Consider the following 13,594-nt stretch of genomic DNA (forward strand, 5'->3'; position numbering starts at 1 on the left):
CAGGTAGGCAAGAAAGTAGGAGAGGGGCTTCCAGGGAAGAAGAACAGGTTCAGTGGTGAGGAAGGGATGAGAGAATCATGGGGGTGGAGATGGTCAAAGTGCACTGGCAGATGAAATTTTCAAAGCCCCTTAGTTCTTGGTTGAACAGGAAGGCAAGTCTTCATAAGCACTCAGGTGAGGATCAGCTACAGAGTATTCTGGAGACTGAGTGGGAAAGTGAGTTGTTTTTCTCAAAATGCTTGTCAGATGTGCAATAGAGTACTTTAAAGTGGGGAGCTAGATGTGCAGATGGTGAGCTTGGGAGAAGACCCAAATCAGATGTGTCAATGTAGAAGAGGTAAATGTGGCCCTTGTTAGAGGAACCAGTCATCTTGTTGGGTCATTGGATCATACTGGAGAAGAATTATAAATTGACTAAAAACAGGCCTTGTAAGAACATAGGGACATGACTATGACTAAAGTCTAAAGCTGGAATGACATGGACCAGTGGACTTGTTACCCAGCTGCCAAGTCAGGTAAATCACCTTTCTGTGTTAAGACATCTGAGGTCTTATGTTTGTTTATTTGTCCCTGTTAGGGACTGTTAGGAGAGAACTCAGGCATCATATATTGGTCAGTAAATGTTTTAGGGTTGAACTACAGCATCAGATTTCGTGTGTTAAGCAGAAAGCATCTTTGTGAGTTTTCATGCTTTTATTTGTGAAAGATAAGACCTCACATTAAGTAAATCCTAGTTTGATTATATTGGTCCTGCATGATGGATGAATAGTATATGACAGTCATGATCTCCCACAAAGCACTGCCTACTGTTTGCTGGCAATATAGAAATGAGCCTGATAATCAGAACTGACATTGTAGCCATGGTTGTGTACCTGTTCCCCTGCTGATTAGATTCCAGCTTCTCCTGCTCTGCTCACATAAGATGATAAGCAGCACTCACATAACCACAAGGCATTGTCTCTCTGGACCTCTGCTTTCCCCATCCAGCACCCCTCCTCACAGTCAGCCATGACAGGCCTGTATAGATAGATATCTTGACACCCTTCATTCACAGAGAAAAGTTTGAAGACAAATGAGGAGGCTGGAAATGTTTCCAGTTCAAATAACACAACACTGTAAACATGAGTGTCACCTAGAGGCTGTGCTCAGCTGTTTGAAAAATTGACATTCCACAGTGCCGAGAGTTGACACTTTTATAAAATTATCTTCTCCAGCCTCAGGTGTCCTAAGCCGGATTTACTAACCCCTGGCTTCATCATTCCTTGTCATTAGTAATTGTATCCGTATCTTTCAAGTGCAACAGCTGTCCTTGTGCAATAGCTTTGCATGCTCCTTCTCCATATTCATGTTTAATTCTGCAGGGTGATGTGCACACTTTGAACTGTGAACTAAGGAAGTACTTGTAATTTGACACAGGAACTTGACCTTTTTCAAGTACTGATTCTTCCTATTTGACCATTTCATAGAAACGAAGATGCAGTCAATCAGATGGCCATTGTTCCCTTCGTGTTACCATCAAACTCCCCATCACCTGTTGAGGTAAGATTTCTTAGAAGATGCACTCAGAATTTTTCATTATTTCCATAAAACCATACTTTTTGATTTTTAGTCACGTACTATCTGTTAACTAGCAAATTTCTGTGTCTAAGATGGAAAGCATTTGAGGTATAGAAAGTCTTCCAAGGTATAAAGCAGTGTTCAATACATGCATGAAAATCAATTCACTGCTATTACCTCTTCAGAGTTAAAGAGTTCCTCAGATCTATTGGATGATCTAGCAGTGGCCATCTATGTACTCAAAACCCAGAGGACCCTGCAGCTGCTCAGTCCACAAAGTGGAAGACTCAGAATAAGGGGAACTACAGTGTAGTCCCAGGCCTTGGCTGAAGGTCAAACCCTTGGAACTGTTGGTGTGAGTCTGCCCTCAACTCTGATGTCCTCGGAGCACTACATCTGTGATAGACACTTGTCAGGAAGAATGGCACTTGAGCCTGTGGGCTGGTGTCTTCCTCTCTCTTTTCCTCTGGACACTCAGCTTGATGGATGGCTGCTGACTTTCCCATTTAGTTTCTCCTCTATAGATCCATCGTCTCTAGAAACATCCTCACATACGCACCCTGAAGTGTGCTTTAGTGGTCCTGTCTGTGAATCCAATCAAGACCAGCCACCATTGAATCAGAAACTATTCTAGCTGCAATTTTTATGTTTTAACAAGTTATTGTCTTAAAAATTGGTAGCAATAAACATTGTCTCCATTGTTGTAATGTCAACAGTTTTGCCAACACTAAGGTTTTTTGTTTTGTTTTCAATTTAATACCTCAGAGGCTCTGGAAATGTAGGAGTAGAATCTGTGCCTGGCATGCACTAACTAGGCCTTGGGTTCAGTAACTACAAGGGATTATGGAGGGGAATGGAGAAGAAAGATGTGGAATAGATAGACGCCACAGAAGCAGAGGGACAGCCCCATAGCCAAATCACCAGTTCAGATCCTGCAACTGTATGTGAATCATGGAGCCTTGACTCACCGTTGCAATAAGCCTTTTACCCACATTTTAATTTTTTTACAAAATAATGACAATAGCTTCTGCCTCATTGCTAAGATTAAATGACATACCTACAGAGTATATTCTAAGATAGTTGATGACTGAGACTGCAGATAGTACCATACTGTATACAAGCACCATGATTTCCTTGTTTTCCTTCTGTCTGGAATAGCTGTGAACATCAACCACATGATTCTTTAGGATGTCCCTGGACAGCTTCCTGCTCAGGGGCTGCACTTGACAAGTGATTAAGGGTGCTACTAGCTGTACCAGGTGCTATCTGGGTACTTCCAGTATTACTTTCATGACTTGTACATCCAGACTGAGAGGCAGTGTTGTTTTCGACCTTAAGAGACACAGGGGTTAAATCCTATACCCATGGCCCTTGCACAGGCATGCCACTGAGCATCACTCTTTGTGTAGACCTGGCATGACCACCAAGCCCTTGCCACGGAGTGAAAAGAGCAGTGCAAATGGAGTACTTAGTACAGCTCATGTCACAAAGCAAGCATTCAGCCTAGGTGAACCATTTTATTTATTTGAGTTTTAATTCAATCTTTATAGTATACAATACTAGCTATCGCAATTCATTTTAAAAATAAATGTGCTAAGCACAGAAATGGTTAGTCTCTGGTGAAAAGGAATTTAGCCACCTCTAAGAAAGATTTTGTTTCTTCTATCTTAATCTTGCTAAGTCACTTATTAGCCAGAAAATGTAACTTTGTGTCATTCAAAAGAGTATCACTGTCTTAGGAACATTTAGAAGGCTGATTTTGCCCTCTCTTTTCTTTTGAGGCATGGTCTCACTCTGTAGTCTTTCTTGGCTAGCCTAGACTATAGACAACTCTTGAGGCTTGTCTCAACTCATAGAGATCCGCATGCCTCAGCTGGGATTAAAGGCAAGCACGCCTAACCTGATTTTGTTTTTTATTTTTTTAAATATTTTTTTTATTTTACATATCAATCCCAGTTCCCCCTCCCTCCCATCCTCTCATGCCTCCCACCGCTCCCCCCATCCCATCCACTCCCCAGGGAGGGCGAGGCCTTCTGTGAAGATCATCAGTGAAGATCATCAAAAATCTGTCAAGTCATTTGGGATAGGGCCTAGGCCCTCCCCCATGTCTCTAGGCTAAGGGAGTATCCCTCAATGGAAATATGCTCCTGAAGTCTGTTTGTGCACTAGGAACACATCCAGGTTCCACTGCCAAAGGTCCCATAGACTGCAGAGTTCGCCTAGCTGACACCCACGTTCAGGGGGCCTGTTTTGGTCCTATATTGGTTCCACAGCTGTCAAATTGGGGTTCATGAGTTCCCACTTGCTCAGGTCAGCTGTATTTGTGGGTTTTCCCAGAATGGTCTTGACCCCTTTGTTCCTCACTCCTCCCTCTCTGAAACTGGATTCCAGGAGTTTGACTCGGTGCTTAGCTGTAGGTGTCTTCTTCTGCTTCCATCAACTACTGGATTAATGCTCTAGGGTGACATTTAAGGTAGCTTCTCCACTATTGCTTAGATTTCTAGCTGGGGTTATCCTTGTAGATCTCTATACAATTCCCTAGTGCCAGATCAATCTCTCTCTCTCCTTCCTCCCCTCCCCTACTTCCTCCCTCCTCCTCCCTCTCTTTGGTTTTTCAAGACGGGGTATCTCTGTATTGTTTTGGAGCCTGTCCTGGAACTAGCTCTGTAGACCAGGCTGGCCTTGAACTCACAGAGATTCCCCTGCCTCTGCCTCCCAGGTGCTGGGACAGACTTCTTTAAACCTACAATGGCTCCCTCTGTTGATGTGTCTCTTTCCTTGTTCTCCTCTATTCATCTCCCCTTTGCTTTTTACGTAAAGTAAGCTGCTAATTTGTATGAAGTAGAAATTTGTAATTTTCAAGATCCTCATCACAATAGCTGAATCACTTGTAGTATGCCATTGTCAGCATTTCATTTGAAATATAATTAAGTCACAACTAAGTGCTTATTTATTTAAGAGAATGAGGCTTGGCTGAAGAGGTAGCTCAGGGGTTAAGAACACTGGCTATTCTTTCAGAGGACCTGGGTTCAATTCCCAGAACCCACACAGCAGCTCATGACTGTCTGTCTCTAGTTCCAGGGGATCCCACACCCTCACACAGACATACATGTGGGCAAAACACTAATGTAGATAAAATACAAATAAATAAGTTGTTTCAGGGTGGTGGTGGTACATGCCTTTAATTCAGCACTTGTGAGGCAGAGACAGTTGGATCACTGTGATTTCTGGGCCAGCCTGATCTAGGACAGCCAGGGCTGTTACACAGTGAAACCCTGTCTTGAAAAACCAAAAGAATGTGCCTCTGCAATTTCTGTTACAATGTTGCCATTTAAATTACATTCTTCAGAGCTGTTAGTTGTCTGCACTGCTTTCTCTAGTGAATGTCACCTACAGAAGAATACCCCACTTTGGGAATGAAGTTTATGAACTCTCTTCACCACTCTGTCCTTATTTGCCTACATGCCAATCACTGTGCCTTTCCTATAGGCATTTCTGTGAGTGTTCAAGCATAATTTATAAGGTGTATGACAAAAAAGAACCAGTTTAAACCATAAGCTATATATTAAGTGCATCCATGCCACTGTTAAGTTGAACCTTACAACAATGATTCAGCCTGACTTTTATTGCATGCTAGTGACTTCTCACATGCCTTCCCTTATTTGGCAAATGTTTAGTAAGCTCTTATGTCTGGCATAGTACTAGCCAAATTACTTTGCACAGTTATACACTAGTACAGTCAAACAGAATTTACTAGCAGAATTTTGACTGGGAGTGTGATGGTTGGCATTGGTCATGTGACCTTGATAAAGGCATTAACCTCCAAAGCCTCTCTTTCTCTGTGAAACCTCTTCTAAGTATATCAGAAGGTAGTAATGAGAGTCAAGTTCTGAGTCAGGAGAGTCTGCACAGCTATACATGTTTCTACAGCATTGTTAGCATTTCTGTACAGCACAGTTGGCCACAGTGACACCACTGCAGCATTATATGGCAGTGGAAACACAAACTCAGAAGTCAGGCAGATCTCAGCTCTGCTCTTCATCCTGAAAGGATTAATACTATGAAATGCTGAGACTAATTGAGGCATACATTGGGAGTTTATATTGGTTGTACTCATAGTTATCGAAGTCTCTAGCATACATTCCAGCTTCTGGCATCTTCCATCTTCAGTGATTATGAACAAAAAGATTATGAATTAACAAATGAAAAGTGTGTTTACCAGATTCAAAATTGGTTTTGGAATATGGGTACATTAAGGGGTGACTAATCCAAACAACATGCATTCCTTTACATAGATGCTTTGTGGGTGTGCTAAGATTACTTGAAATCTCTTAGAGTGCTGCATGCCCATAATCCCAGCATTGAGGCCAAACAAACAAACAAAAAAAGTGAGTTTAAGGCTAGTTTAGGCTATATAAGATCTCCATGCTAACCTTGGATATATTACAATATCCTAACTCAACATCTAAAAAACAAGCAAACAAACAAACAAACAAAAAAAAACGCTCAGGTTTTCAAGATTGCAGGCATTATTATTTTTAATTATAGTCTTATACATATTTGCCCAACGTAACTGAAATTTGCTTAACCCTACTCCTAGTAACCACCATTCTACTCTTTGCTTCTGTGAGATTTAAAAAAAAAAAAAAAAGTTCGCAATCACAGTTACGTGAAATCATGTGATATTTTACTTTAAACACCTGGCTTGTTTCACTTAACAAAGATCTCCATGTTTACTTACTTACTCATCACAACCATTTTCTTTAACACTAGTAAATTTACACAGTGTATGTATAAGTCTCATTTTCCTTATCCAGTCATCTACTAACAAATGCTTAGCTGATTCTATTGGTCATTGGTGATATTAGTGCAATGAACGCTGGGTGTATTAATTTCTTTGTATAGACTTAAAACATGTATTATCCTGCCAGGTGTGGCGGCACATACTACCAACATTGGAAAATAAGCCAAGAGAATCATGAGGCCAGTCAGTCTGGGTTACATAGTGAGACTCCATATACTTAAAAATGGTTTTGTAGAACATAGGAATAGCACAAACTAAAACACAGAAGAAGAAAGAAAATGTAGTAGTTGAGGAAGTAATAGAGGGATGTGAAATGAAATGAAAAAATAGAAGGTGTTGGAAAATAGACTGAGGTTACATGACAGAGTTGAATTCCAAACCCAGAAGGTCTGAATGACATGCTGTAGGCATTTGGAGCTGTTGGAAGCATCTTGAACAATGAGATGGTCTGACCAGGGCTATAACTCAGGATTAGTTAAGTAACAACGTTAAAGGTATCCTGAGGCTCAGTGTACTTGTTAAAGGCGATGTCAGAGGTATCTGAAGCTCAGTGTGTAACTTAATGCAGAGCCAGACAACCTGAGTTCAACCCCTGGAATCACCTGGGAACCAAAACAGTTCCCACAAGTTTTCTGACTGCCATATGTGTACTTTGGCCTGTGCACATACACATAAATGTTTCTTAAGGAAGTATGTCTTAATCAAGGAGGGAAACCCAGTTAAAAAGTCTCTGCAGTGGTCCCATAAGAGTTGGTGAGGGCTTGGGTAGAATCAGATGTTGGATGCTCACAGCATCCCTCCAGGAGGAGGCCTGGATCTTGTAGACATCTCTCTACCACAGGAGCTCTTGTTTTGCTTTTCTCAGGCTGTGCTGTCTGTTTGCCACATGAGAGGCGGAGCCAGTCATGAAGAGCTGAGGGGAGGGGCAGCCATTCCTGTGATTGCCATTTTACCTTTAACTGTGCACTGCTGTTCCAGAATTCCAACGCATCAAAAACATGTGCATGGTAGTGGTTAGGAAAGAGAAATGCAGGTTGTCATATCTAGTAAACTAAACAGGATCCTTTTTTTTTTTTAACAAAAAAAAAAAATATTTGTGAACTTCTGTTTCAGTGAGAGTTAAAAGTCCTATGTAGTGTTTTGAAAAACTGGATTTAAGAACACAGTCATAACATAGTCTAAAACTACTAACATGGATCTTATTTTAAAAATAAAGAAACAAGCCCGGTATGATGGCACATGTCTTCAATTCCAGCACTCAGGAGGCAGAGGCAGGTAGATCTGTGAGTAGGAGGCCAACAGGCCAGTCAGTGCTACATAGTAAGACCTTATCTTTAAATATTGGGAAAAAAACAAACTTTAATTTTACTGGGAATAATATTTGTTAGGTTTTTAGAATAGTATGTTGTTTAGTGACATCTCAAATAGAAGGATATTATTTTTATTGATATGTTCTTGTCATGTTGGGTGAGAATATGGGAAGAATAACACTAATATCCATCTGGTCAGAAACGACACTCCTTAGCTTGGGTGATGCTCTGCTCTCAAGCTTATTTCTATCCAGTCGGTAAGAAACTGTGGGTAAACTTATATCTGAGAAAGCAAAGTAGCATGAAAATAAAACAGCAAGCGAGGTGACAGTACATCCTGCAGTCCCAGCACTCAGGAGATAGAGACAGGATTACAGTCCAAGACTGGGCTAAGTAGTGAGGCTCTCTCAAAAATTAGCAATTAGGAGGCTGGAAAGTGAGTCAGTAACTGTCTGTTGCACGGGCACAAGGACCCAAGTTTGACTCTTTCACACAGGTATGAAAGCTCTATATACACAGTATATCTGTCACACTCCTGCTAGCCAGCTAGTTAGTCAGTTAGTGAGGTCCAGGTTACTGCTTTCCCTCCTATGTACTTGCTCATTCACATACACTCACACAGTTTTTTTTTTTTTAACTATTGAAAATTCATGCAATATATTCTGTCCATGGTTTCTCCTCCCAGTCCATCTCCAGTCAATCAACTCCATGCCTTCTTTCTCTATTTTGAAAACAAACAGGCAAATAAAAAAGAAAACAAACCAGAATAAAAATAACAAAAAACAAAACAAACAAACAAAAAAACCCCACAGGAAACACACAAAAACAAACAATATGATATGAGTAAGGTTTTTCCCTGCAGGCCCACAGCCACACCAGCCCCAAATAACACACAGAGACACTGAATTAGATATAATTCTGTTGGCCAGTTAGTAGTTTCTTATTGGCTAGCTCTGTCTTAAATATTAACCCATTTCTATTAATCTAAGTACTTCCTCGTGGTCTCATCTTACCGAAGAGAGCAGCTGGCATTCTTCTCTCTCCGTCCTCCATCTTGGATCTCCTCCCTACTACTTCCTCTCTCCTCCTAGTCTCCTAGTCCCACCCATCTTGCTTTCCTATTGGCCAACAGTGCTTTATTCATTAATCAATACGAGAAACCTATTTACAGAATGACATCTCCCATCAGATATACACGCATACACACAAACAAAAACAACCTTAAAACAGAAAATCAGGAACTGTAAAATACAAGCAAAAGACCAATGAGATTAAAAAGAAAGAAAAAAAAACTCAAACAAATCCATATGCAACAAAATATCTACAAAAATAGCACTGGGTTTATTTTGTGTTACCATCTACTGCTCTGCATAGAGCCTGCCTTTAAGTGTGGTTTATATTACCTAGTGAGACTCCGCTAGAGAAAATTCAATTTTCTTTTGCAAGTGGTTGGAGATAGCTTCCAGGCTCATGTCTCCTCCCCCTTCTCAGCACCAGGAGCCTCTCTGGCTTGATTCTGTGCAGGTCTATGTGTGTTGCCACAGTCTGTGACTTTATATGTGCATTGGTCTTGTTGTGTCTGGAAGACACTGTTTCCTTGGTGTTATCCATCCCCTCTGGTTCTAACAGTCTTTCTGCTTCCTTTTCTTCATATTTCCCTGAGCCTTGAGGGGAGGGGTTTGATGAAGGCATCCCATTTAGGACCGAGTGCTCCAAAACCTCTCACTGTTGGCACATTGTCCAGTTGTGGGTCTCAAGGTACAGTTCCCATCTGCAAGAGTGCAAGTGGAAGCTTCTCTGGTCCAAGTCCCATCCCAGTATGGCCCTATTTTTTTTCCTAATTAAAAAAGGTTAAAACATTAAAACAAACAAAAAAACAAAACAAAACAAAAAAAAAACCTCAACCGTCACCACCTTATGTGGGAGATTCCCAGTGAGCCCAGCAAAGGAAGAGAAGTTTGAAGTTTGGAATTTCAGAAAGTGTGCAAAAAATGTCCTTAATAAGACACATGCACCCCTTCACCATCTTTGGGTGATGCCTTTGTGTATGGTCCTGACTTTGGTCTTTCTGGAGAATTGTTGTTATGAGCAGACTTGGCCAAGCCAGCCACATTTGAACAGGTGGTTTAAAGATCAGCAAGAGAGAAGTGAGTACCTGCCCCCTGTCAACAGCCACTTCCCTTCAGCCAGATGGTCCTCAAGCCACCAGGGATCCTTGTTCCTTAGAGTCCTGCTTCTGGCCTCCTTCCTGTCTTCCTGTTTGCCATGTTTTCAAGCTCTTGGCAAGTGGGGCGTTTTAGGTGCTCTTTGACATGTGAGCCTTTCTGTACCTTACAGTTTTGCTCTTGTATTGGTTTAGCACACACACACACTTTCGTAAACCTCATCTTGCCTGGAAAGTAAGTGCCTCATTTCCAACCATACACACACACACACACACCAGTCTCCTCTCCATCTGGACATGTCTGCTCCTCAGTGGAGGCAAGTCCAACCAGAAGCAGAAGAAAATGTGTAAAAGGTGAATATAGTTCAGCCCAAAGCATGGTCTTTGGAGTGAGGTGACTGCTCCTGGGAATGAACACGTGCCTCAGACAAAGGGCGTGAGAGAAGCACAGATGTTGGCATCAGAGAGCTTTGAGTCTCATCGGAGATTCCCCACATACATAATTAGGCTGTAAAAGAGATGCTAATGAATGTTTCCGGAGAAACAGTTAACATGAGTGCCGGCAGAATAGTACATCGTCATACAGAGAAACATTTTATAAAATAATATGGAGTATAATTAACTACATAAATTGGTAAGTAGTTATCTATCGTATTATCAAATAATATGCATGTACACAATTGTATTGCTGCACTTTCATGTGACTAGTGGCTCTGTAGTTTCACACCAGCGTGACTCAGCATCGATGTGTGGCCATTGTGCTAGTTTTTATGTGAATGGCACAGGCTAAGGTCTTTTTTTAGAGGAGAGAACTTTGAGAAAATGTCTTCAGTAGACTGTAGGCAAGTCTGCAGAGCATTTTGTTAGTGACTAAAGTGAGAACAAGCCACAGGGAACTCCCCCATGGCTTCTGTGTCAGGTCCTGCCTTCAGTTCCCACCCTGACTTGCCTCAGAGATAGGCCTTGATTGGGACATGCAAGCTGAAACACCCTGGTTGGTGTTTTATCACGGCAATAGAAACCCTACGACATATGGAACCCCACTATGTATATGGTCCATCATTGAAACATTGCTTTGTGGTGGATGACTGTACCCAGTACTTGTTTCTTTGGGGACTTTTTACTGTCCGCTTGTTGGCAGGTCCTTGCTAGGTAGGCTTGACAGCCCTCTGGAACTCATCCAGTAGCCAGAGCTGGCAGTTTCTCTTCCCTGGTTCTTTACAGCCTTTTATCCTCCTCCAGCTTGGCCTTCCCAGCCTGTTTTCACTTTCCTTTGTTCCTGCCCTGGCCCCTCTCTGCACTGTTGAGTTGCCTCTCCTGCAGCAGTCAGGCAGCAGGCTGCCTTTTGCAGCTCAGCCTGAGTCCACCAAGCACTTTGCTGCATCTGCTGCTTCGTTCTTCATGTGACCAACTCAGCCCACAATCTTAAGAATAGAAAAGACCCAAGAAAAACCTCTTCACTATTACAACACCAGCGTGACTCAGCATCGATGTGTGGCCATTGTGCTAGGGGAGGCAGCTGGGGCAGGGGAGGGGGGCTTTAGTTGCCTTCTTAACTAGAGGAAAGTGTTTATACATTCAGATAGTTTAGGGTTGCTCCAAATCTGAGCATTGCCTCTTAGGTGTGGGTGGACATGGTTGAGGGGAGAGACTCAGTTACAACTCGCCAAGGCTTGTGATAGTCAAAGTCTAGTACAAACTTTTTGAAGCTGCCCTGACTGAGGCTGCACTTTCACTACCCCAGCCAGGGCACTCATCTGAGATAAAGGCATTCCAGGAGTGTTCTAGACTGTTGGTGCTGGCATAAGTCATGTTGGCTGTTTGACGGACAGTTCTTGCACTCAATGGATATACCACTCTCCAGCTAGCTAAGTTATTGAGGTGGTTCATGACTAGCTAAGCTATGAAGATGGTTTCTCAAAGAACCTGGTTCTTGTACTGCTTGTTGACCTTAGCACCAAGTGGAGGCAGAATGAACTAGTAAGACACAATACAACTCACAAGGCAAACAAGAAGTAGAGCTTTGAATACCAATCAACTTTGGTTCTTAGAGGGGAATCTTAAATGCAGCTGCACTTACATGGCTCTGCTGGTTGCTGACATAGCTGTTTCTTTCCGTAAGACTGGTACCCAATGCTGGTGCCTTGGAAGTAAAACTTGATGTAGAGCCCACTTCGTCATACATAGTAACATGCTGGCAATGTGAATAACTCTAATGAAGCCTCCTGTCACCAGACATACGTGTTCAAAATTACAACCACTCTATGCGGAGTAATGAACTTGTGGACACTGCTGCTCAAGTTTAGGATCTGTCTATTGCTTGTACTGGGTGCCGCTTGTACCAGGTGACTTTCCTACACAGAATTCAGTCTTCAAGTGTATTCTTATGCCAAGATTTCATCCGCATACAAGAAATACAGAGAGAGGGCATCAGAATATCACAGTGCTTGTATATTTGTAATACAGATGCAGAATGCCAGCAACTGAGAACACTCCGGTCACCCAGTACTGTAGGAACTGTAGGAAAGTACCACATAGAAAATTGCTCACTGCATTGCTCACCACACCTACAGTCACCCGAATCAGATCTGCACAGGATTGAGCCAGTCAATATTTCATCATGGATCCGGGAGCCCTTCCCCTCCGTGAAGGACTTTTGACAGTTAACATTCTGATGGGGGATATCCCATATGCTGTGAATATTTGTTTCTCTTATTGGTTGATGAATAAAGCTGTTTCAGCCAATGGACAGGCAGGATTTAGCCAGGCAAGAAACCCAAACAGGGATAGAGAATGGTAAGTAGGCAGAGTCAGGGAGATACCATGAAGCTACCAGGAAGGTAGGATGCCTGGGCATTCTCTGATAAACCAAGACTCTGTGGAGATACACAGATTAATAGAAATGGGTTAGTAATTAAGAAAGAGCTAACCAATAAGAAGCCTGAGCAATAGGCCAAACAGATAATTAATATAAGCCTCTGTGTGTTTATTTGGGACTAAAAGGCTGCAGGACTGGGCTGGACAGAAACTTCAGTCTACAATAGTCTATGGAAAAGGAGTATCATTTTGTTGCCATTGCTCCAGTAAATGAACTTCCACCTGTGTTCAAGCAAGAAACTCTCACTGGATTTAGTGAGTCACACACAAAAAGACAGAAGTAGGCGAGGTCATGTGAGCAGAAGGGTTTTAATAGGAGGGGAGATGCAGAGAAGCCAGGAGTGAAAATAACTAAAATGTACTCTATTCATGTATGGATGGAACTGTCAAACAATAAAAGAAAGTTGGTTTTTGGTGGTTTTGTTTTGTTTTTGTTTTTCCCCAAGACAGGAGGGTTTCTCTGTGTAACCGTGGCTGTTCTGGAACTCACTCTATAGAGCAGGGAGTCCTCAACTCAGAGATCCACCTGCCTCTGCCTCCTAAGGGCCGAGATTAAAGGCCTGTGCCACCACTGCCTGGCCCAATGAAAGAATTTTTAAAAAGAAAATTGTCATTGCCTCAGAAGCACATGACTTTAAAGTCTCTGGCCTAAAGGGCGAGGGGCTTAGAATTAATTTAATGTTTGTACTCTGGGGTCCAACTTAATCTCAGCAGCCTAAAAATAAATGTGAGTAAGCTGTTAAATTTTCCAGTAACAGCCAGGCAGTAGTGGCACAGGCCTTTAATCCCAGCACTGGAAAGTCAGGCAGATCTCTGTGAGTTTGAGGCCAGCCTGATCTACAGAGCGAGTGCCAGAACAAGCTCCAAACTACAGAGAAACCC

The 13,594-nt window shown here is 42.2% G+C and overlaps 1 protein-coding gene across 1 annotated transcript in view; it reads left to right on the top strand.

Moving 5' to 3' along the window:
• Patj (PATJ crumbs cell polarity complex component) overlaps positions 1-13,594 on the top strand; it is a 292,270-nt gene that overhangs the window by 186,557 nt on the left and 92,119 nt on the right. Inside the window, exon 29 of the mRNA XM_051188206.1 lies at positions 1,467-1,539. Within this exon, the coding sequence (XP_051044163.1) occupies positions 1,467-1,539 (73 nt within the window). The remainder of the gene's footprint in view (positions 1-1,466; positions 1,540-13,594) is intronic.

The sequence above is a fragment of the Phodopus roborovskii genome, unplaced genomic scaffold (genome assembly GCF_943737965.1).
Source record: "Phodopus roborovskii unplaced genomic scaffold, PHOROB, whole genome shotgun sequence".
In the NCBI taxonomy this organism is placed as follows: Eukaryota; Metazoa; Chordata; class Mammalia; order Rodentia; family Cricetidae; genus Phodopus; species Phodopus roborovskii.